Source organism: Pseudophryne corroboree, chromosome 9 (assembly GCF_028390025.1).
Source record: "Pseudophryne corroboree isolate aPseCor3 chromosome 9, aPseCor3.hap2, whole genome shotgun sequence".
Taxonomy (NCBI): Eukaryota; Metazoa; Chordata; class Amphibia; order Anura; family Myobatrachidae; genus Pseudophryne; species Pseudophryne corroboree.
Genome location: NC_086452.1, coordinates 144,266,074 through 144,291,210, shown reverse-complemented (window position 1 = coordinate 144,291,210; position 25,137 = coordinate 144,266,074). Strand labels below are relative to the sequence as shown.

At 44.7% G+C, this 25,137-nt stretch overlaps 1 protein-coding gene across 1 annotated transcript in view; it reads left to right on the top strand.

Annotated features, from left to right (window-relative positions):
• The window catches only part of DPYD (dihydropyrimidine dehydrogenase), a 1,751,827-nt gene that overhangs the window by 676,454 nt on the left and 1,050,236 nt on the right, over positions 1-25,137 (top strand). Inside the window, exon 9 of the mRNA XM_063941496.1 lies at positions 14,701-14,870. Within this exon, the coding sequence (XP_063797566.1) occupies positions 14,701-14,870 (170 nt within the window). The remainder of the gene's footprint in view (positions 1-14,700; positions 14,871-25,137) is intronic.

The following is a 25,137-nucleotide window of genomic DNA, read 5'->3' as shown; positions in this document are numbered from 1 at the left end:
CCAGTCCCCACAATAAAGCAGTGTGAGCACAGATATATGCAGCACACTGAGCACAGATATGGAGTGTTTTTCAGGCAGACAATGTATACTGGTGGTCACTGGTCGGCAAAACTCTGCACTGTACTTCTCCTATATAATACTGCTGCTCCCCAGTCCCCACAATTAAGCAGTGTGAGCACAGATATATGCAGCACACTGAGCACAGATATGTAGTGTTTTTCAGGCAGACAACGTATACTGGTGGTCACTGGTCAGCAAAACTCTGCACTGTACTCCTCCTATATAATACTGCTGCTCTCCAGTCCCCACAATTAAGCAGTGTGAGCACAGATATATGCAGCACACTGAGCACAGATATGGAGTGTTTTTCAGGCAGACAACGTATACTGGTGGTCACTGTCAGCAAAACTCTGCACTGAACTCCTCCTATATAATACTGCTGGTCCCCAGTCCCCACAATTAAGCAATAAGCACAAATATTTTTGCATCAAGAATTCAAGATTAATAAACGGAGAGGACGCCAGCCACGTCCTCTCCCTAACATTTCCAATGCACGAGTGAAAATGGCGGCGACGCGTGGCTGCTTATATGGAATCCGAATCTCGCGAGAATCCGACAGCGGGATGATGACGTTCGGGCGCGCTCGGATTAATCAAGCCATACGGGAGAATCCAAGTATGCCTCGGAGCCGTATAAAATGGGTGAAGTTCGGGGGGTTTCGGTTTCCGAGGAACCGAACCCGCTCATCACTAATATATATATATATATATATATATATGTGTTATGTTGTGTATATAATGTGTGTGTGTGTGTGTGTGTGTGTGTGTGTGTGTATATATATATATATCCTCCACAGACAGCCGGCACTCGGGTACTTAGGTAAAACGGGCTCAGGTGCTCCATTCACAGCAATAATACAGTTTCCCAGATAGAAAGATGGCACTCAGAGGCTTGAAGGTACACATGCATGTGTACCTTCAAGCCTCTCAGTGCCATCTTTCTATCTGGGAAACTATATATATATATATATATATATATATATATATATATATATTAGTCTCAGGTGCTATTATTTAAGAGATGAGGGGGAATAATCGCTGAATATCATTATTTAATATAGTAATGGGTGTGTCAAGGTATAATTTGAATGCATAAAACATTTAATAGAGTAGTACAGATAATGGAGTGTATTTGTACAGACCTTTTAGAATACTTGATATATAGTAACTCTTGATTTTCAGAAAGTCCTGTCCAAGGTCACCGTGGCTCTGCCCCCACCACCTCATCCCATTGTTCAAAGCTGCGATTCATGGGCATTTTACAGCAGGGCCACAATAACATTGTAAAATGTGAATTGCATTATCAAACTCCCAGGCTGCCCACTTCACTCAGGAAGTGGGTACCGTACAGGAAACTAACCCACCCTTTCAGGAGTCTATGGTGCTGAAAGTCTGTAAACCCTTTAGAATGCTCAGAATTTCATAATACAACTGACATTAAATGTGTTCAGATCTTCTAGTAAATGAAAACAATTGACTACAAGAATCCAATAATGCAAATAACACACAAAATAATCTAATTATTTTCATTCATTTATTTATCAGACTGATGCATCATTAATTTCCTTTGTGGAAAAAAAAATGATGTACTGTAAAGCAATAGGATTCAGTAACAGATGTGAACCTCTTGAGCATATATAACATTAGCCAACTGTTTACCGCAATTGCTCATTAGTCCTGCACATTGGTTTTTAGGAATTGTGTCTCATTCCTCCTTACAGTACCGCTTCAACTCATGGATGTTGGTTGGCTTTATTGCATGAACCCCTAATCAGATTCTGGTACAACATTTTTATTGCCTTAAAACCTGGACTTGGACAGAATTTGACTTTACATTCAAGAGCTCATAATTCCTTCAATAATGGCAAGCTGTCCTGGTTACATTACAGGGAAAGAACCTAAAACCATGAAACTAAGACTCACCATGTTCCACAGTTGGGATGAGATTTCTATGCTTGAATCCAAGGGTTTTTTTTTTCTCTCCAAACATAACATTTCTTCTTTAAGCCCAAATGTTCTATTTTAGTCTAATATATGAACAGAATACTATTCCAGTAGCACTATTGCTCATCCATGTAGTCTATAGCAACTTAAAGACAACAATTTTCTTTGTTAAGAGAGTAGTGATTTCCTACTTGCTATCCTCCTATTCTTGTTCAGCATTTGCCTGATGGCGAACTCATTAGCCAGTACAAGAGAGGCTTGAAGATCATTTGACATAATCATGGGTTTGTTTGTGATATCCCAAAATATTATACAGTATGTTGCTCTTCTAATGATTTTTGCTGAATGACCACTCCTGGAGAAAGTAACAATGGTGACAAGATTTTCTACATTTGTACACTATCTGCTTGACAGAGCACTGGTGAAGAATAACATCTTTAGAAATGATTTTGTAACTATCTCATGGCAGATGAACATCAGCAGGTCTTCTTTCAGAGTACCTAAGAATATGCTTTGATCAAAGCATAGCATATATTCACAAATGTATGTAGTACAGACCACACTTTGGCAGTAAATACTCCAGTTTATGATTTTTAAAATGTGCAGGGCCAACAAACTCACCTGATTGTCATCCTGTTAGTTTACACTTCTTGTTGTAGATGTGTTGGGTGTGCATATAGAAATGCAGAATTGCTCACATTGGAAGCAATATTCAGGCAGAGAATTTGCACCTGTCATCGGGCTGATGCAAATTTTGATGGTGTGACCAATGGTTGTATATAAAGATGTACGGAGCCATAGTTAAACATTTAAGGACAATGAAAGTGGGTGTCTCAATACTTCACTGATGTACACCAAAGTAAGTGTTTTTCCTAGCATTAGCTTATAGTCACAGACATGACTACGACAGATGCTAAAGGAGTCACAGCAGCAGCACGTAACTCAGCACCAGCTCCTTTGTGTGTTTTAATGTGAAAGGTTTTTTTGGGTGTTATAATGAATGTCATGAAGTATAAAAGTTGGCACTAGCGGGTCTTAAAGTAAGATTTGTGGGATATCCAAGCCATTCCACCATCTATGTCTTTTTTCTGCTCTCAGAAAACTAGAAAAGAAGCCTGTTCTGGGCATCTGTGGACTAGGCACTGTAAACACCTTTTCAGAACAAGGGTCTTAGAAGGGGGACCCATAAGATGGTTTAGTTTACAGAAGAAACTGAATCCGGTGGGTAGAAGATAGACTATAGTGAACAGGTGTGTTTAAAACAGTTCTTGATAGATTGGTGTTTGGAAGAGAATGCTCTGGTTGGAGCATTCCATAAGTGTAAAACAGCACAAGAGGTATAATGGAGGCTGGGGTGAGAGGTGGCTTACAAAGCTGAGGTGAGGCACAGTGCAGAGGCAGATAAGAGGAAGTGAAATTAGGTGTATTTTTTATGAGATAAGAGATGTACATACAAAGGGGAAGGGTTTTTTAGGTTTTAATGTGAGGGTGATGTTATGAAAGACTGGATCCTTGATCTTGTAAGGTGCTTAAGAGCGTTCCAGAACCTGTAGTGAATGTAGATGCCTTGGTCTTGCTAGGAGTTGGGGAAGCACCAGTTATATTAGGATGAGACTCATAGAGCCCTCTAGAGTCATTTCAAGAAATAGCAACCCCCTGCTGTTCCCTTAGTGCTGGTTACGCACACTGGTACATAGGGGGCCCCCTGGACTTAATTCCTCCAGTAGTAAGAGCTCACCCAATAGACCAGTGATCCCAATAAATAAGGATTCAGACTGAAGAGAGAGATTTGACAGTGTCTTTGTTAATAGGAAACAACTTGATGAGACTTTGGTACCACTGGGTTCATGTGACCCTCCTGCAGTAACCACCTCCCGGAAGCAAAGTTGGATGTTAATAGATAGTCAAAAAGTCTGTTAGAAACATCTGCAGCTCTGCTGTAAAGGGTAATAGCTGTTTAGCCAGGAACTTTAGTATTGAGATTGCTTGACCTTTCAAATCATCAGCTAGCAGGCCAGATGTGTAGGATGGCTAAGGCTTGGCCTGCAGAAATGTTAGTAAACTGACTTGGGGCCAAATGTAATAGAGTGAGAGTTTCAAAAAGTGAGTGATTTGGTAAGGTTTTTCAGTTTTCTTTATTAAGTGGCAACCATTTACACAGCAAGAGCAACTGGTTTTGCAGTGTAAATGATTGCCACTTTAAAAAAAAACCTGAAAAACCTTACCAAATCTCTCACTTTCTGAAACTCTCACTCTATTACATTTGGCCATTGGTGTGTGAAACAGTCTAAAGTGAAGGATTGAAAAAGAAAAGTTTTTTTTTTTTTACAAAACTTATCCCAACGCACTGTCAAAAAACAGCTGTCAGGCCCCAGCTAGAAATGATAGGTAAAAAAATGATACCAGTGCTATGAGTTGTTAGTCTAAAAACATGTACAGTAATGGATCAATAGTAAAACAATTTATTGAAAACAAAACATTTGTACATTTATAAAAATAAATTATGGCACAATAGGGTGAGAATCAATGATTTAAAGCTGCTATAAGTAAAGCAAAGGCTTGCAGGGTACTTGCTGACCAACAAGGTTTACAGGATAGGCTAACATGTGGTCCTATGAGATATCAGCTGATGGACCAGGTTTTCAGGAGAGCTGTATGCAGAGTAGTTGGATATGAACAGGGTTGCTGGAGTTCGCTGAAAATGGATCTACAGGATATCTTAGTTTTACCAGGGTTGCAGGATGACTGTTTGTGGAATTGCAGGATATGACTGACCGACCAGGGTTACAGGATTAGCTGAATATGGGTTTGCAGGATATGATTGATGAACCAAGGTTGCAAGATGACTGTTTGCGGATTTGCAGGATATGGCTGATATTCCAGGGATGCAGGATTAGCTGAACATAGACTTGCAAGGTATGACTGAAGGACCAGGTTTACAGGATAACTGTGGAGGACAGATGGGCTAGAAAAATTCAAATTACAATACAAGAGCTCCCGCAGTAACAGAGGACTATAATCAGCAAGGAGATACAGGGGTGACTGGGACAGAAGCACCAATCCGGAGGCCGCTGGGACAAACCTCCTCTGATTAATTATCCTTTGCAGCTGGAACACTGCATATACCTGCCACATGCCCACAACTCCCCACGGCATCCCCGTTGCCTGGATGACCATCGGGGAAGCTGCTGGTAGGAAGTGCTATGATGTCCCAGGCACTTAGTAATGACCAGGACTAGCGATGAGCCGCCAGAGTGACTCATAACAGGTGAGGAGATTTAATTGAATTTTGGGAGGAATATGAAGCCATTTATGGGATCTGTACATCAGATGTGGAATGAGGAAAAGATCAGTATCACTGCAGTATTTAGGATGGATAATAAATGGAACAGATGGTTGACGTGAAGTCCAAATAGTAGGAGAGTTCCCATAATCAAGACAGTAGATAATGAGAGAATTGATAAAGATTTTGGAAACATCCAAAGTGACAAAGGGGCTTTCATGGCAATGTTAAGAAGTAGGAGAAAACAAGAGAATGCAAGATGATGAATGATTGGGGTGAAGCTGAGGCTGCACTTTAGGATAGCACCAAGGCTTCAGGAACAGATGAGATATTTATATTTTCATATGTGAGGGAGACTTAAGGTGAGGTTATAACACTAAGAGGGGATGGGAATGATGAGCTGCTATCACCACATCAAGGTGGAGATGGCAGAAAGACAATTGGGACAGTTAGGTGCATGTTCAAAGAGGAGGAAAGGTATGTTCAGTGGTGCATTTTCCACTAGGCATGTGGGACACGTGCCTAGGGGGTGATACTTGCTGGGGGGCGGCACAGCATGCTCATTAGCATGAGAGCCCTGCTAGACTGATGGGCAGATGAGGCCAGGTGATTCTTATAAGTTTTTTGGCATTTTGACTTATTTTTTTATTTCTTAACTGGTGAGGGAGGAGTAGGCAATGGTCAGTAAATTGTGGTGGTGTAGAGGGGGGGCTGAGGTTGATGCTGCTTTGTTGTCAGGAGGCCGTAACATGAATGGGGCAGTGACATGATTGGGGGCGACTGATAATGTTGTGCCTAGGGGCAGTCTGACCCCTAAATTCACATCTGGGTATGTTGTGATAACAGCATAGAGGTCAAAATACCATAGAGGACATATAAAGAGAGAAAAGCAGACTACCAAGAACCAGAGCATTGGGGAAACCTCAATAGAAAGAGGAAATAGATGAGAGTATGTGTTAGTAGAAGAGGCACTGAAGGAGCATTCAGAGAGCTAGGAGGTGATAACAATGCTGCAAGGCCAAGGTAGTAGAGAGTGATGATTTTAAAAGTGGATGGCTGTATCAAAAGGGGCAAAGATGTCAAGGAGGTATTGTAAGGAGATGCTTAGGGGTGTCTAGAGGCTGGAAGACCAATTGTACAGGGTCAAGAGTGAGTGGAGAGAATGAAAGGTAGACTTTCGTATGTAGCCACTCAAGTACTGCACTCTCCTGGCTGTCCTCTACCTGTCTGACCGTTCCTTCTCTGGGCCTAATTCAGTAAGGCTCGCTATTGAGGCTGAAACAACAATAATCTCAAAACTGCTACTGCTGAAAAATGCATGTGAAGAGCTGCCCAGAAAGGAAAAAGATGCCCACAGCTGCATTCGCAAATTTGCATATAAATTCACATAGCTGTGATGCATTACCAGAAATCGAGGACCATATTCACTTACAGTTGACCCATGCCTATTCAAAATAATGCAAATGCAGTCATACTGGGCACAATGTTTTTCATTGCAATGACTGCAGCTGACATCAGATGCATGCCCCGGAAATGGCTGTGAACGCCTGGGTTTTCCTAACCACTCTCTACAAACACCATGTTACCACCCACGAACGGTCACTTCCTGTCAAAATTGTTATTGCTTTTCACTTAGGCTGCAAACACAGGCTTAGGCTGCAAACACATACTTTGGCCTACACGCACACACAATGCGTTTGCAGCTCATGCGCAGTCTACCGATAATCACTCAGTTCTCTCATTTGCAAATGATAGTGAATCAAGCTATCTGTCTCCACTTATGACTCCACTTCATCCCCCTCACTTCCACTAATAGTTGGTGTGCCACAAGGTTCTGTTTTGTGACCTCTCCTATTCTCCCCGTTTGACCTCTTTAGGTAAGCTCATCCGTTCTTTTGACCTCCGTTTTCATCTCTATGTTGATGATACTAAGATCTACTTTTCCTTCCCTGACATCCCACACCCCCTCTCTCCTCACTCATATCACTAAATGTCTCTCTGCTAACCCTTCCTGGATGTCCTAGTGATTTCTTAAACTAAAAATGTCTAAGACATAGACGATCATCTTCCCACCCTCCTGCATAACCTCACTTCCCTCAATTTCATTATCTACTGATGGTACAACCATTTCCTCTAGCCCTCAAGTGCATTATCTTGGAGTTATCCTTGACTCTTTCCTCTGCTTCAAAGCACACATTCACTGTCTTTCAACAGTCCTGCTGTTTCCATCTAAAAAACATTTCCAGAATCAGAACCTGTTTTAACCTGGATGCTGCGAAGACCCTCATCCACTCACTGATTAGACTACTGTAACCTCCTCCTATCTGGCCTGCCTGACTACCACCTTTGTCCACACCAATCTATCTTCCATGCTGCTGCCTGTCTAATCTTCCTCTCCAAATGTACTTTGTCTGCCTCCCCTTTCCTACAAACTCTATATTGTCCCCCCTTCTCCTTCAGAACCCAATTCGAGCTTCTAAAACAATCACCCATTCCTGTCCCACTTACATCTCTGACCTCATCTCCCTTCACACTTTCTGTGCTTCCATCAGTGAACGGGTGTATGCAGAAGAGGTGGCAATGGCAGAGTTAAGCGCTTCATGGTCTGTAAGCATACCCTTCTGTGTGACATGGTCATTCTCCCTGTTCTTATTCCTGGTCTGAAATATTGGCAGCTATGATGATAAAGAGCTCTCGATTGTGTAGAAATATGTCCTGTGGATAAAGAAGATGAAGATGTAGTTTAAGCCACACTGCACATACTTGAAAGAGCTAGTCAGTTCACACATGCACACTTCTCATAAAACTAGTCTGGCAAAGTTATAAGCTGATACTTTTTGATACATGAGGCGGAATACATACGATTGATCGTCGGAAGGGATGCCAGATGTCAATATCCCTACAGCAGTATCCCATCCGCCAAAATGCCAGCAGTGAGGCTAGCACAAAGAGTCTTCTTGTGGGCTTGGTGGCTCTCTGTGCTCGCCACAGGATCTAGTCTCACTCTTTGGGTGTCATGGACACTCACAAGTGGGAATAGCCCTGTTGCGCCGGGATTTCAGCTGTGTGTATAGTCTGCTGTTGGGATTTCAGTGTCTGTATCCCGAACGCTGGAACGCCGACAGCTGGCGTGTTAACTGCAACCCCTTGAGGCAATAGGTGGTTTTCCATTGCTGCAATAAGTGGCAATAGAAAAGCAGCCCAATTTCTATATATTATATCCTCCCTCTGACACCCATAAAGGGAGAATCACCTACCTCGCCAGTATTCCGGCGCCAGTATTGTACCGATGTGCGGGATTCCAGAGTCTGCATTGTGACCGATGAGATCCCATGTGGCGGTATGTTAACTGCTTCTCAGTACAGTTAATGTATGCCCAGTACATGAAATAGAGCACGTGGGGTCAAATCCAGACATTAGCACAATGAGGTTAAATGGTGTTATCTATTTATTTGTCATTTTAACCTTAACCCATTATATAGCATTGTATAAAAAACACACATACCCAGTTCAATATTTTAACAACTTCACTGTCAAAAATCCCCATAAGTCCTGCAGAGCATTGCAATGCATTCTATACACACATTAATTATACTAGGATTTTAATTTTAAACATGGTTTAACATATCTAATTTTAGTATTTTCAATAATACAAATTTAACAAAGGAGGCTTGAGCAGTTTCATTTAATACTAGCTTGGCTTAATTAAAAAGTTAATTGCTTTACCTGGCACAGGAGATACTTAATTAGGTTGAATATATTTATATTATACTGTGCACTATTTTTATTTTTTACTTTGGTTGTATTGAGGGGCTGTATAAATGGAATTTGCAATACATGAAGCACAGATGCAGTAATTTAGTTTACATTTTTTTAATGTCAATAAAAAATAGTGTTGAGCATTGCAATACCATAAAATGGGATCTAGTTGGCATCCCAAGACACTACATGAATGCAGACGCCAGAATCCTGAATGTAAGTACAGGTTGAGTCTCCCTTATCCAAAATGCTTGGGACCAGAGGAATTTTGGATATGGGATTTTTCCGTATTTTGGAATAATTGCATACCATAATGAGATATCATGGTGATGGGACCTAAATCTAAGCACAGAATGCATTTATGTTACATATACACCTTATACACACAGCCTGAAGGTAATTTTAGCCAATATTTTTTATAACTTTGTGCATTAAACAAAGTGTGTGTACATTCACACAATTCATTTATGTTTCATATACACGTTATACACACAGCCTGAAGGTCATTTAATACAAGATGTTTAATAACTTTGTGTATTAAACAAAGTTTGTGTACATTGAGCCATCAGAAAACAAAGGTCTCACTATCTCACTCTCACTTAAAAAATTCCGTATTTCGGAATATTCCGTATTTCGGAATATTTGGATATGGGATACTCAACCTGTATAACAGGGAGGGTTAGGGTTAGGCTGGTGGGTTTGGGGAAGGGGGGAGGGTTCGGCTATGGGAATGGAGGAATAGGATTTGGCTGTGGAAAGAGAGGGTTAGGCTGCTGATGGGGGGGGTGGTATAGTTTATATTTTGGAAAAATTGGAGGAGATACAGCACAAGGGGGTTAGTTGGGGAGGATAGAGTGGGAAGGGTGCAGGTATATTGTAAGTGTGTATTTGTCCTGTGTGTAGGTTAACTGGACCTTATGAAAACGTACACCAGAGGTAGTGGGAAGAAGTTTATTAACAAGTATTAATCACAGCTTGTGAGTCACAGTGCTCAATGTTCAGGTGTTATCCTTTAAGGATCACCAGTTTACTCCCACCATGAGGTCCCCTGCAGTATGTTGCGAGGGTTATTCTTTAGAATAACCTATACCCTTCATATAGCTTTAACTATACTACTCTTTGTATTAACTTGTCCTCTGGGGGCTGTAAGCTTCTATTGCCTTCTGGGATTAGCCGGCCCTAGGCAAACTAGGAAAATCCCTAGAGGCATTAATTCCAAGCCTAGGGCCAGCTCATAGTCAGCTTGACACAGCAGGGAGCGGCGGGATGGGTGGATGGCACCAGCAGCTCTGCATTTGCATTAGCTCTCAGCTAAGCTCTGATCCGGCAGCAGCGGGAGCACCGTAGCGGGGAACAGTGACTGGGGGCATCGGGAAGCAACAAAAATGCATTTGAAAATGTCTCTCTCAAGATGCAGCTGACTCACTGAGCCGAGGTGGCGGATTTTATCTGCAGCCAATAGGTAAAATCTTCCACTGACAGGAACCGTCCATCAATGCATGGGCCTGTTCCAAGAGGAGAAGACCAGTGTGTAATCTCTATGCAGACACCCAGTGCCATCCCTAGCCAATTTGATGCCCTAGGCAAGATTTTGTCTATGTGCCTCCTAGCACCGCTGCTAATTCTGCATCTCAGGCAGTGGGGTACACCCACAGGTCAGTGCAACCCTGCATAATGCCACACAGTAATGTACTTTACACATATGTCCTACATTAGTAATGCTCACAATTCACATAATGCCACACAGTAATTCACCTTACATATATGCCCCACTTTAGTTATGCTAGTAGCTTTTTTTCTTATAAAACTTACTTTTGCTTGCTGTCAGTCAGGGTGTGTGCCCATGCAGCTCCCTGCATCCGTGACTGTGCTTTGTGAGGTGAGAGTGGCAGAGTGGGTGGGTGCGTGCTTGCGCTCGCACCCGTTAAAGCGGCATGTCCTTGCTACAAGGGATGTCACCTTACAGCAGGCATGTCAAAACTGCGGCCCTCCAGCTGTTGAGAAACTACACATCCCAGCATGCCCTAATACAGCTTTAGCATTCTCTGAAAGCAAACTGTGTAAAGGCATGCTGGGATATGTAGTTTCTCAACAGCTGGAGGGCTGCAGTTTGGACATGCCTGCCTTACAGGGTAAGCCATCCTTTGTAAGTCTCACCATTTATATTCGCTTGCTGGTTGCACACAGATAACCAGCACAACTTGCTGGATGGACACAGATGGCAGGAATGTCTGATACAGCAATACTTGCTGGTTATACAAAAAGACCAGTAACAAACATATAGCAACTGTCTATTCTCTTCATTGTTCAGTGTGTTTGCTGGTGTCTGTTACTCCCAGCAATGGCATACCCTTTATTTTATACCGCAGGAGTGATATACTCACCCTCCAGTCTGTCCGAAAGTCACGCTGCACTGATGTTTAATACAGAAATAGCACAACGCAACTTACAGTGCTGGGTGGCAGGAGAATTTTAGGGTGTGGAATGACTGAGAAATAAAGTGTGAGGAGAGCACTGCCCATATTACGTCCCTGCAAACACCTGGGGTTTGGATAGGTAAAAGGGGACACACACAGAATGACAGCCCCCCCCCCTATGTGCATACTTTAAGCACAAGCAGTATGTGTGATTTCAGTATAATGTGGAGCAGTCTTTCAAAATACACATGTGGTATTATAAGGAGCCATCCAGTAATAACCTTATATAGTCAGTGAAAATGTCACAGTGAGGTCCAAGAATTGCAGTTAACGGGCTTCTGCTGTCTCTGAGGTCTCACAAGTCAGGGGCATTCAAGCATGTCTGCAGGATCTAATGCTGGGAGGGAGTTTAAGGGACAGTCTGCAACCTACTTGACAAATGTAGCTAGCAGTGTATACAAGTAGGGAGGCCAATCCCGGGATCGGGATCGGCGGGATTTGGGCCCAAAAATGCCGGGATTTGAATCCCGGGATTGGAGCCTCCATTCCCAGGATTCATGAGATTAGAGTGCGCATGCGCAGTTTTTGCCGGACAGCGCTGAGCACTATAGCTCAGCACTGCCCGGCTGTCAGCGAGGTAGTTCCACACACACACTGACCGCGCTGGCTGCATTTCAAATGTAGCGCCGTCTGCCAGCCAATCAGAGCTGGCAGACCGGCAGCCAATCAGGGACCGGCTCCTGATTGGCTGCCGGACTGCCAGCGCGGTCAGTGTGTGTGTGTCCATGGCTGCTGCCCGTGGCCCGCCCAATTAGTAAGTACTATTGCTACCTACAGCCACACTCCCTCACTGCTCCAGACATCCTCCCTCTCTCTCTCTACTCCTGACATCCTTCCTGCTCGCTACACCCACCTTCCCTTCCTGCTCCTCACATGCTCCCTACACACCCACTGTCCTGCTGCTCCCTACACCCACCCTCCCTTCCTGCTTCTTACATTCTCCCTACACCCACCCTGCCTTGCTCCCTACATCCACCCTCCCTCCCTCGCTGCCTTCCACCCCTCGCTGCCCTCCACATATACTCTCTCTGCTCCCTACACTGATCCCTACTGCAATACAAGGATCCCGGGAATCCCGGGATTGAGCATTTTTCTATCCCGAATCGCGGGATTTAAAAAATGCCCCGGGATTGGCCTTCCTATATACAAGTAGTGATTGAATACAGATAGTTTTCAGACTGTCCCTCCCAGTATGAGATCCTGCAGAGACATGCTTGAATGTCCCTAGACATTCCAAATGCTCTAGTCAAATGCTTAGCCTGCCTATAGCTAAGGCCGACTCTGCAGACACACCCGAACATCCTACAGTGATCATGTTGTAATCTTAAAACACAGAGTCGTCCCTAACCAATATGATGCCCAATGCAAGATTTTGGCTTGGGCCCCCTAGCATCGCCGCTAGTTCCAACTCTGACACTGCGCCACTTTCCCAGTCCCATCACCCCTCACCCATAGCAGTCCTCACTTTGGTGCTCCTACCCTTTTTATTTTTGAAATAGGAACAGTGCGGACATTCAGCACACAGCCCAAAAAGGGGTATTTTCTTGCAGTGAAAGGGCATGGCCACACAACAGTACCCCTAATTAAAATTACGCTACACAGTAGTGCAACTTTTTCACTTTTTATCATGCGATAGTGTCCCTTATTCACTTTACCTTATATATGTTACTCCTCACAGTTGTGGCCCTTATTTACAATTACATCACACAGCATTGCTCCTTTTTCACATTACACCACACCATGTTGCTCTTTATCACATTAGACCACACAGTAGTGCCCTTTCTATACGTAACATATACATAGTAGAGCACCTTATACACATAATGCCACACATTAGTAGTGCCTTTATACACATAATACCACACAGTAATGCCCCTTACACTTTATGCCAAACTTTATTAATGTCCTTATACACATAATGTCCCTTACACTTTTCTGCACATTATTAATGCATTTATACACATGACACACATAATGCTCCTTAAACATATGCCGAACACAACTGCACAACCAACCCAAACACACACAGCACTCACATGGCCGCTAACACTGTGACCTCTGCCTCTACTTGGATACAGATGTGTCCTCATACATATAGCCTCAATACACCATGCAGTAGAATATGCCTGGCGTAAGTCAGCTGGCCGTTCTGCTAACGTCGGGCACCTTTTTTGATGAAAATGCATCTTATTCGCATTACTATGTGACTAGGATGAACAAGCAGCTTCCGTTGATTAAAATGATATCCGGCATGCCTATATTCTGTGTGTGACTGTGGCTGTATCTGCATACAAAATGTTACATGACAGTGATTTCCCGGAATACACTGTAATTTAGCATCTTGTATGCAGATACAGCCGCAGTCACACACAGAATAAGGCATGCTGCTTATCATTTTAATCAGCAGAAGCTGCTTGTGCCCCTAGGCATTACAAATACCATAGGCATTTGCCTAGTTTGCCTATGCCTAGGGTCGGCTCTGTTAAAACAGATCGAACAGGTGCAGGTAAATCCAGAAAGCTGTCATTTTGCATGCACTGGAATTAAGGATACAGTATGTGTGATACAAACAGATTGGTTGAACTTCCCCTAGCCTTCAGGTGCCTAAAGACAAAGGCTTCATGTGGTCATTAATAAACACAAGCACTGACTTATAAACAGTGGTATCATGATGTCTATTTTCATCTTAAAGAAACCGACATGTGGAGTATCCAAAAATATCCTTTCCAGTTAAATGCCAATATACATTTCTTCCCTTAAGTGACATAACTTGTAATGAAATAATAATGTTCCTAAAATATCTAAAAAGCATTGAGGATTTCTTAACAATAAAACATTGCTAAAACACCATTTGAATAGCTGAGAATTACCCGCTACAGAGACACGAGAAAGCTTTTTTCAACAATAATGTTAGAATTTCAAATCCCCTGAGAGTAAAGGCAGATAAAATGTAGTTTCCGTAAGAGTAGGGACTATGAAATTACGTATATGAGCACATCTTACGATATGGGAATAGAACTGTCTCTCAGTGAAGCAGAATAATGTGATAGTGACACTTTGTGCTTGGAAACTGCAAGATGCAATTTTACACTGCTTTAAGTACATGTATCTTTCCGAGTTGACATGCAAAATGGTTTAGCTGCTTGAAAATGTCTTCACTCCCTTTTTCATTCCTTAGGAATGTGTGCCTGTCACTCTCCACTGCCGACCATAAAGGGAGCGGTGATCGTCCTTGGAGCTGGAGACACTGCCTTTGACTGCGCAACCTCCGCCTTGCGTTGTGGCGCCCGTAGAGTATTTGTGGTGTTTCGGAAAGGATTTACTAATATGCGAGCTGTTCCTGAAGAGGTACATTTTAACTATGCCAATATACAAACGTTTAATCATAGAAAAAAAGAATGAAACAATGGTGTGTGTTTGTGATTTGCTTAGTAAGAATTTGGAATATCTTTAATAAGGACCTCCATGAGGAATCGGAATGCATCCTACAACAGAGCATGTACTCTTTCTCCCACCAGCAGCTTTAATGAGTTTTTAATTAATTATAAACATAGAACATAAACTAATACACTGGACACATGTCCCCAAAATGAAAATGCCTGATTGTAGTAATTTGGCAATATTGCTATGTCAAACAAAAAAGGGAGGGGGATGGGTTCATTATACCAGGGGCCTGGCCACTGAGCTTAAGTCAAAACATGGCATGAACCATGCTACATTAGTTGACATGGAAGTCGCCTGTAGCTGCTGAGGAGGGTCCTGATAATCACAATGGTACATAGCCCCGCTCTCCATACACTGAACAGTACCCTAGTACTGGGGCCCGACATATCCCTTGGCAGCCCTAGCTATGTCTGTCTGGCAAATTGATTTTCTTTCCAGAGCACTGGCGTTTCTACAATGGGTGCCCACATCGCACACACTGCGCATGATGCCAGAGTCTACTGTGCCGTAAAGAGGAGGGGGCTCACTCGGAGTCTGCACACGCCCCCCCCCTGTTAAAACGCCCTGTTCCAGAGTGCACGCACATGATGACTAATGATAATGCTGCAACTTGCTGATATCGAACTGCCCTATAGGGAAGCGAAAAGGCCATTTGTTTATTGATATACTGAGTAAACTAATAAACAATTAGTCCACGTTCCAATGTAATGCAATGAACACAGTACAGACATATTCATGAAAATGTAGCCTATGCATTCACTATCTATAAGGATGTACAGAGGGGAACCCTAACACAGACCCGTCAAGATCATTTCTCAGTTATTCAATTTTTAGTAATAACATGGAGCTCATCAAATCAGAAACTAAGCTAGAATACCATTTATTTTGCAAGATTAATAATATGCTGTTAACTTTTCGCTGATTATAGAAGTTCCAAAAATTATGTGGAAACAACAGTTTCTACATTCTAATAGGTTCTGTAGTTTAAATGGGATGCGGTCAACATCCCGCCGGACAGAAGCTCGCCAGTCGAAATACCGACACCGGAATCCCGATCGGCACAATCCTGACATATTCTCCCTCCGTGGGTGTCCACGACACCGAAAGAGGGAGAATAAATTAGTGTGCCAAGCGTAGCGAGCCCGCAAGGCAGTGGCGCACACAGGGGGGTTTCCAAGCACCCAGAAACCCCCCTCCACCAAAACTTTTTTTTTTTTTGCTGCATGAGTATTATTAATGGCTGTCTAGCGGCCTCTGTAGCCTGCTTTCTTCCTGGTGGCACTTGTAAGTGCTTAATAAAAGTTTACTTTATTTTACAATACAATTTTTTTGCAACAAACCTGCCTTCAGTGCCGTTCATTCTTGGAGCTGTGTATATATATATATATATATATATATATATATATATGTGTATATATGGTGTATATATATATGTGTAGATATGTACAGTATATATATATATATATATATATATATATATGTAAACACATATATATATACACACACACACAGACACACTAGTTTTATGGACCCAGCATATACTGGGTCACCTCAGTCCCCACCCCCCCGTGATTGGTTTAACCCAGTTCTGGAACCCCCCCCCCTCCATGGAAATCCTGCGTTTGCCAATGCAAGGGGCTGCGTTAAGCTCGCCACCCCTTTTGGGATTGTGATGGTCGGGATTCCGGTGTCGGTATTTCGACTGCCGGGATCCCATCCAGCGGGATTTTGTACTGATCCCGTTTAAATAACAACATTTCATGTTGATTTGGCTCCTGGAGGGTTTGGGTAAATGGAAGTCTACCTGGCCACTTAAGAGTGCAAGTTGTTTCTCTCTTTCTCTCTTTTTTTAAAAACATCTCACATGCTTTATTTAAATATATATATATATATATATATATATATATATATACACACACACATGGTCAAGTCACATTATTAGGCCTACCAGCTAATAGCCAGAGTAAGCACCGTGTGCAGAACGGACAGCAATTACACGGTCTGAACTTTTGTTTTAGACACACGTCTGGTATGGTTTGATGGCGAGCTGCTCTACTGTAGCATGTTGATCGGCCCTCACGCACCTTTGTAGCTTACATTCACCTCTCACATCAATGGCACGCAGTGCTCCACAGTTTCCACGTTCGTTATTCGCAATGGTGCCATTTGTCCAGTCACGTTACACCATCACCACAGCAGCATGCAAACAGTTCAATAAGGTTATTTTTCAGAGTTGTTAGCAAACCAAAAGAGTTAGCAGTTGGGCAAAACCATGTTGCACTGCAGGTGGGGCAGATGTAACATGTGCAGAGAGAGTTAGATTTGGGTGGGGTGTGTTCAAACTGCTGTCTAAATTGCAGTGTAAAAATAAAGCAGCCAGTATTTACCCTGCACATAAACAATATTGTATAACCCACCCAAAACTAAATATTTCTGTATATGTAAAGGTCCATACACACTAGAAGACTTGAAAGAGGAACAATTTGGAAGATGAGCGATTTCCCTTGAACGCTGTCTCAAAAAATATTGAGTGTACACACTGAGCGATTTTACAAACGATCTGAATATGGATTGAAGGGATTGAGCTGCATGCATAAAAGACTGTCTGTCAGATTGTGTTCGGTCTGTGTCCCCGGAGGGGGCGCTAGTGGGTCAGTGGAGGTAGGAGGAAAGAGACGAGGAGGTTGTATCACGTTCTTGCGCATGAGCGCAATGGTATTTTATTCAGCAGATAAGTTTAAACAGAAATGCAGCAGAAATAATATATCAGATGAGAAAACACTTGGAATGATAACAAATAGTCTATGGCAATGGATGATAGGTGACTTGAGAAATCATATCCGGAAATAAAACAACAGAATGAATGTCAATGAAATGATTCTGGTTTGGAAACCAGAGCAGGGTTATAAAACAGAGAACTAAGGCAGTAGATGGATATTGCAAACCTGAGCATAAGCAGGAGACCAACTCACAGTGCAGGTGATGAGGCACTGGCAGCAGCAAGCTGTGTCACAGGTGGAGGAATGAACACACCTGGAGTTTAGTCTTCAACTGCAGGCTGAAGCACACAAGGTGGTGATGAGTGTGAAGCCCAATGCAGGTTGCTGGTATTGCTGAGCCTTGAAGTTCCACGGGAGCAAGCAGAATCACCAGGAGTATAAGTTCTTAGCAGAGAACCAGGAACTCAGGAGAAACAGGAGCCGATCCTTTCATGCAGGTTGTCAGAATGACACAAAGTCCAGGATGCCTGTGAGGTGAAACTGTAGCCTCCTATATACCCCATGGTGTGCAGGGATTGGATGGAGGAAAGGACAGTGGGTGCGGCCACGCACCGGATTGGCCGCAGTATACTAGCTGTTTGGAAACTGTCATGGCGGCGCCCACGCCGCGGCCCAGCGGGGACGCGGCGCGCACACGCCCGCTGGCTCAGGAGTGTTCCCAGGACCTTGATGATGTCCCATGGCAGGGGCATAGGCGACAGGTGACCGCAGGGAGCCAGGACGGAGTCCGCAGCGGCGGACGGAAGCCAGTCTGGTAAGCCGATTCCTGACAGTACCCCCTCCTTTAGGGGTGGACACCGAACACCCACGTGGTTTGGAGGGATGAGTGCTGTGGAAGATACGGACCAACCTAGGAGCATGGACATCAGATGAATTCACCCAGCTTCTCTCCTCTGGGCCATAACCGAACCAATCGACCAGGTACTGGAGACGTCCATACCGGCAACGAGAGTCCAGAATCTTGTTGATCTCAAATTCCACGCCCCGCTGAGTTCGAACCTTGGGACCTACTGGAAGAGTATTCTGAAAGCGGTTTAGGATTAGAGGTCTGAGGAGAGAAATGTGAAAGGCATTAGAAATACGAAGTGAAGGTGGTAATTTCAACTTGTAAGCCACTGGGTTGATGACACTCTCAATAGGGTAAGGACCAATGAAGCGTGGTGCAAACTTCATGGATGGGACCCTGAGACGAAGGTTGCGGGTTGATAACCAAACCCTGTCCCCCGGTTTCAAATGGGGAACCGCACGTCTCTTGCGGTCGGCGTAGATCTTGTATCGACTGGAGGCTTTTTTGAGGGAAACATGAATTCTTTTCCAAATGGAGGAAAACTGAGTCAGAGCAGTAGTGGCAGCAGGAACATCCAAGTGAGGGAGTTCTTGGAATTCAGGTACTCGAGGATGTTGCCCGTAGACTGCAAAGAATGGTGTCGTGTCTGTAGCAGTGTGGTAACGAAAGTTATGGGCGAACTCGGCCCATGGGAGCAGATTGAACCAATCATCCTGGGAGGATGTCACATATAACCTTAGAAAAGTCTCAAGTTCTTGATTGACTCTCTCTGTCTGCCCATTCGTCTGAGGATGGTATGATGACGAGAATTTCAATTTTATCTGCATGGCAGAACAGAGGGCCCTCCAAAACCTCGCTACAAACTGTACCCCCCGATCAGATATTATTTCGGAGGGTAAACCGTGTAAACGGAAGATCTCCTGTAGGAAGATCTGGGCAAGTTTCGGGGCAGAAGGGAGACCCTGGAGAGGAACGAAATGAGCCATCTTGGAAAATCTGTCCACTACAACCCAAATAGTGTTATGTCCCTGAGAAGGTGGAAGATCAGTGATAAAATCCATTGATAGGTGAGACCAAGGACGATTAGGGACAGATAAGGGTTGTAACTGACCTGCTGGAGACTGACGAGGAGTCTTGTGCTGCACACATTTCGGACAGGATGCCACGAAATCCTGGATGTCCACTTTCATCTTCGGCCACCAATATGATGCAGAAAGGAACTTGAATGTCTTCAGGACACCAGGATGACCAGAGAACTTGGATTGGTGGGCCCAAGCTAGCAACTTGGGACGGAGTTCTGGGGAAACAAAAGTCTTACCCGGAGGTGGAGCTGGAGAGACTTGAGAGGCAGCGAAAACCACGGGACTCAGGATGGAATGTGGCACAGAGTCAGATGTTCCCTCTTCTGATTCCATGGACCGGGATAATGCGTCGGCTTTCACATTCTGTGAACCTGGGCGGAAATGAAGCCTGAAATTAAAACGTGAGAAAAACATAGCCCACCTGGACTGGCGAGGGTTAAGGCACTGAGCTGCTTTTAGGTATAGCAGGTTTTTATGATCCGTGAAGATGTTAAACGGATGTTTAGCCCCTTCTAGGAGATATCTCCATTCCTCGAGAGCCAGTTTGATTGCCAGTAACTCTTGATCTCCCACGGAGTAGTTAGCTTCTGCGGGAAGAAACTTGCGAGAAAAGAATCCACAAGGGTGAACTTTCCCATCAGATCCCTTCTGGGAGAGAACAGCTCCAACCCCAACTGTAGAGGCATCTACCTCCAACTCGAACGGCCTGTTGACATCTGGCTGTGACAGCACTGGAGCAGACATAAAGGCTAGCTTGATCTTCCGGAAGGCTGCCAAGGCTTCTTCTGACCAGTTGGAATGATCTGCCCCTTTCCGAGTCAGGTTGGTAATAGGAGCGATGAGAGTGGAGAATCCTCGAATAAATTTTCTATAATAGTTGGCAAAACCCAGGAACCGCTGGATAGATTTGAGGGAGTTTGGAATGGACCAATTGGCAATGGCTTACAATTTTGCCGGGTCCATCTGAAGATCCGATCCGGAAATTATATACCCCAGGAAGGGTATAGAGGGAACTTCGAAGGTACATTTAGATAATTTCCCGTAGAGACGGTTCTCACGAAGACGTCGGAGAACTTCACAGACTTGTAGGCGATGAGATGGAAGGTCTTGAGAAAAGATAAGAATATCATCTAAGTAAACAACAAGGTACTTATACAGGACATCACGAAAGATCTCGTTCACGAAGTGTTGGAATACCGCTGGAGCATTACTTAACCCAAATGGCATTACCAGGTATTCATAATGGCCATCTCGAGTGTTGAAGGCTGTCTTCCACTCGTCACCACTCCGGATTCTGATGAGATTATAGGCACCGCGGAGATCTAACTTGGTGAAGATGCGAGCCCCCTTAACTCTATCAAAAAGTTCGGTAATAAGTGGTAGAGGATAACTATTCTTGATGGTAATGTCATTGAGACCCCGATAGTCAATGCATGGACGTAATCCACCATCCTTCTTTTTGACGAAGAAGAACCCTGCACCAGCGGGTGAAGATGACGGACGGATGAATCCTTTCTGAAGATTCTCTCTGATGTAATTACTCATCGCCTCTGTTTCAGGAACAGACAAAGGGTAGGTGCGCCCCCTGGGTGGCTTCTTGCCAGGAAGGAGATCGATGGGACAATCCCATTCCCTATGGGGCGGCAGGATATCAGCAGCCTTTTCACAGAAGACGTCTGCGAAATCTTGATAAGCTGCTGGGAGTGTTAGCTGTGACTTTACTTCGGTAGACTTGATGGGACACACTTGGGCTAAGCAGGAATGATGACAGTGTGAACTCCATGAGGTAAGCTGCAACGTTGTCCAGTCGAACTGTGGGTTATGTAGTTGAAGCCAAGGCATGCCCAAGACAATCTCCTGGGTGGCTTGAGGGATGACCAGGAACTTGATCACTTCTGAATGGAGAAATCCAACTCCCAGAACCACTGGGGTAGTTTGATGTGAAATGTTCCCTTTAGAGATTCTACTACCATCCACAGCAGTAATGTATACAGGATAAGAGAGTTCACAGGTAGACAAGCAAAATTTGTTTACCGCAGCTTGGGTGATAAAATTTCCTGCAGCACCGCAGTCCACTAATGCTGACGCAGACTGGAGCCCAACGGAAGTTTCTAACGTCACTGGAAGAATGAGATCTTGTTGAGAAGGAGCTTGACTGAATGATCCTAACTTGACTCCTCCCTTACAAGTCAGGATCTGGCGTTTCCCGAACGCATCGTGCAGGAGTTAATTTGATGACCCGCAGCAGCACAGTATAGGCAAAGCCTCTCTCGTACTCTTCTTGCCCGCTCCTCAGGGGTTAGGCGGGACCTATTTACCTGCATAGGCTCGTCAGAAGAAGGAGGCTGAAACTGTACAGAAGGTATGAACCTTACTCTGCGAGGTTCACTCCGAGCGCGTTCATTATTGCGTTCGCGGATGCGAGAGTCCAGCTTTATACACAGGGAGATCAAGTCAGACAGTTGAACAGGAATGTCACGGGTTGCCAGTTCGTCCTTGATCCGATCCGAAAGTCCGTGCCAGAAGGTTGCTACCAGAGCTTGGTTGTTCCATTGGACTTCTGCAGCAAACGTCTGGAACTGGATGACATATTGTCCCATGCTTCGGTTACCTTGACGAAGTTGGATCAGGTCTGCCGAAGCTGATGTTGCACGACCAGGCTCGTCAAAGATCCGTCTAAAGGTTGACACGAAGTCAGAGTAGTTATTGATCAGAGGGTCAGCACGTTCCCACAAAGGAGACACCCAATTCAGAGCAGATCCAGAGAGTAAGGAAATGATGTAGGCAACCTTGGACCTTGGTGTAGGAAAGTTATGTGGTAATAACTCAAACTGTATTTCGCACTGATTAAGAAACCCGCGACATAATTTAGGACTGCCATCATATTTGCTCGGCACGGGCAGGTGCAGACGTGACACTGGAGCTGATGCAGCCGACATAGAAGAACTTACAGCACTGGCAGGTGCTGGGGTAACAGTAGGTGAGAGTACACTTGGCAGGGACTGCTGCAGTGTATCCAATCGGGAGGACATCCCTTGTAGAAAGTGAAGCATCTGCTGCTGCGCAACCTCTTGACCATCCAGACGGGAGACCAGATTTTGCAAGGCCTCTGACCCCACACTCCGTCCACCATCCGAGTCCATCGATCCTGGACTTACTGTCAGATTGTGTTTGGTCTGTGTCCCCGGAGGGGGCGCTAGTGGGTCAGTGGAGGTAGGAGGAAAGAGACGAGGAGGTTGTATCACGTTCTTGCGCATGAGCGCAAAGGTATTTTATTCAGCAGATAAGTTTAAACAGAAATGCAGCAGAAATAATATATCAGATGAGAAAACACTTGGAATGATAACAAATAGTCTATGGCAATGGATGATAGGTGACTTGAGAAATCATATCCGGAAATAAAACAACAGAATGAATGTCAATGAAATGATTCTGGTTTGGGAACCAGAGCAGGGTTATAAAACAGAGAACTAAGGCAGTAGATGGATATTGCAAACCTGAGCATAAGCAGGAGACCAACTCACAGTGCAGGTGATGAAGCACTGGCAGCAGCAAGCTGTGTCACAGGTGGAGGAATGAACACACCTGGAGTTTAGTCTTCAACTGCAGGCTGAAGCACACAAGGTGGTGATGAGTGTGAAGCCCAATGCAGGTTGCTGGTATTGCTGAGCCTTGAAGTTCCACGGGAGCAAGCAGAATCACCAGGAGTATAAGTTCTTAGCAGAGAACCAGGAACTCAGGAGAAACAGGAGCCGATCCTTTCATGCAGGTTGTCAGAATGACACAAAGTCCAGGATGCCTGTGAGGTGAAACTGTAGCCTCCTATATACCCCATGGTGTGCAGGGATTGGATGGAGGAAAGGACAGTGGGTGCGGCCACGCACCGGATTGGCCGCAGTATACTAGCTGTTTGGAAACTGTCATGGCGGCGCCCACGCCGCGGCCCAGCGGGGACGCGGCGCGCACACGCCCGCTGGCTCAGGAGTGTTCCCAGGACCTTGATGATGTCCCATGGCAGGGGCATAGGCGACAGGTGACCGCAGGGAGCCAGGACGGAGTCCGCAGCGGCGGACGGATGCCAGTCTGGTAAGTCGATTCCTGACAGTACCCCCTCCTTTAGGGGTGGACACCGAACACCCACGTGGTTTGGAGGGATGAGTGCTGTGGAAGACACGGACCAACCTAGGAGCATGGACATCAGATGAATTCACCCAGCTTCTCTCCTCTGGGCCATAACCGAACCAATCGACCAGGTACTGGAGACGTCCATACCGGCAACGGGAGTCCAGAATCTTATTGATCTCAAATTCCACGCCCCGCTGAGTTCGAACCTTGGGACCTACTGGAAGAGTATTCTGAAAGCGGTTTAGGATTAGAGGTCTGAGGAGAGAAATGTGAAAGGCATTAGAAATACGAAGTGAAGGTGGTAATTTCAACTTGTAAGCCACTGGGTTGATGACACTCTCAATAGGGTAAGGACCAATGAAGCGTGGTGCAAACTTCATGGATGGGACCCTGAGACGAAGGTTGCGGGTTGATAACCAAACCCTGTCCCCCGGTTTCAAATGGGGAACCGCACGTCTCTTGCGGTCGGCGTAGATCTTGTATCGACTGGAGGCTTTTTTGAGGGAAACATGAATTCTTTTCCAAATGGAGGAAAACTGAGTCAGAGCAGTAGTGGCAGCAGGAACATCCAAGTGAGGGAGTTCTTGGAATTCAGGTACTCGGGGATGTTGCCCGTAGACTGCAAAGAATGGTGTCGTGTCTGTAGCAGTGTGGTAACGAAAGTTATGGGCAAACTCGGCCCATGGGAGCAGATTGAACCAATCATCCTGGGAGGATGTCACATATAACCTTAGAAAAGTCTCAAGTTCTTGGTTGACTCTCTCTGTCTGCCCATTCGTCTGAGGATGGTATGATGACGAGAATTTCAATTTTATCTGCATGGCAGAACAGAGGGCCCTCCAAAACCTCGCTACAAACTGTACCCCCCGATCAGATATTATTTCGGAGGGTAAACCGTGTAAACGGAAGATCTCCTGTAGGAAGATCTGGGCAAGTTTCGGGGCAGAAGGGAGACCCTGGAGAGGAACGAAATGAGCCATCTTGGAAAATCTGTCCACTACAACCCAAATAGTGTTATGTCCCTGAGAAGGTGGAAGATCAGTGATAAAATCCATTGATAGGTGAGACCAAGGACGATTAGGGACAGATAAGGGTTGTAACTGACCTGCTGGAGACTGACGAGGAGTCTTGTGCTGCACACATTTCGGACAGGATGCCACGAAATCCTGGATGTCCACTTTCATCTTCGGCCACCAATATGACGCAGAAAGGAACTTGAATGTCTTCAGGACACCAGGATGACCAGTGAACTTGGATTGGTGGGCCCAAGCTAGCAACTTGGGACGGAGTTCTGGGGAAACAAAAGTCTTACCCGGAGGTGGAGCTGGAGAGACTTGAGAGGCAGCGAAAACCACGGGACTCAAGATGGAATGTGGCACAGAGTCAGATGTTCCCTC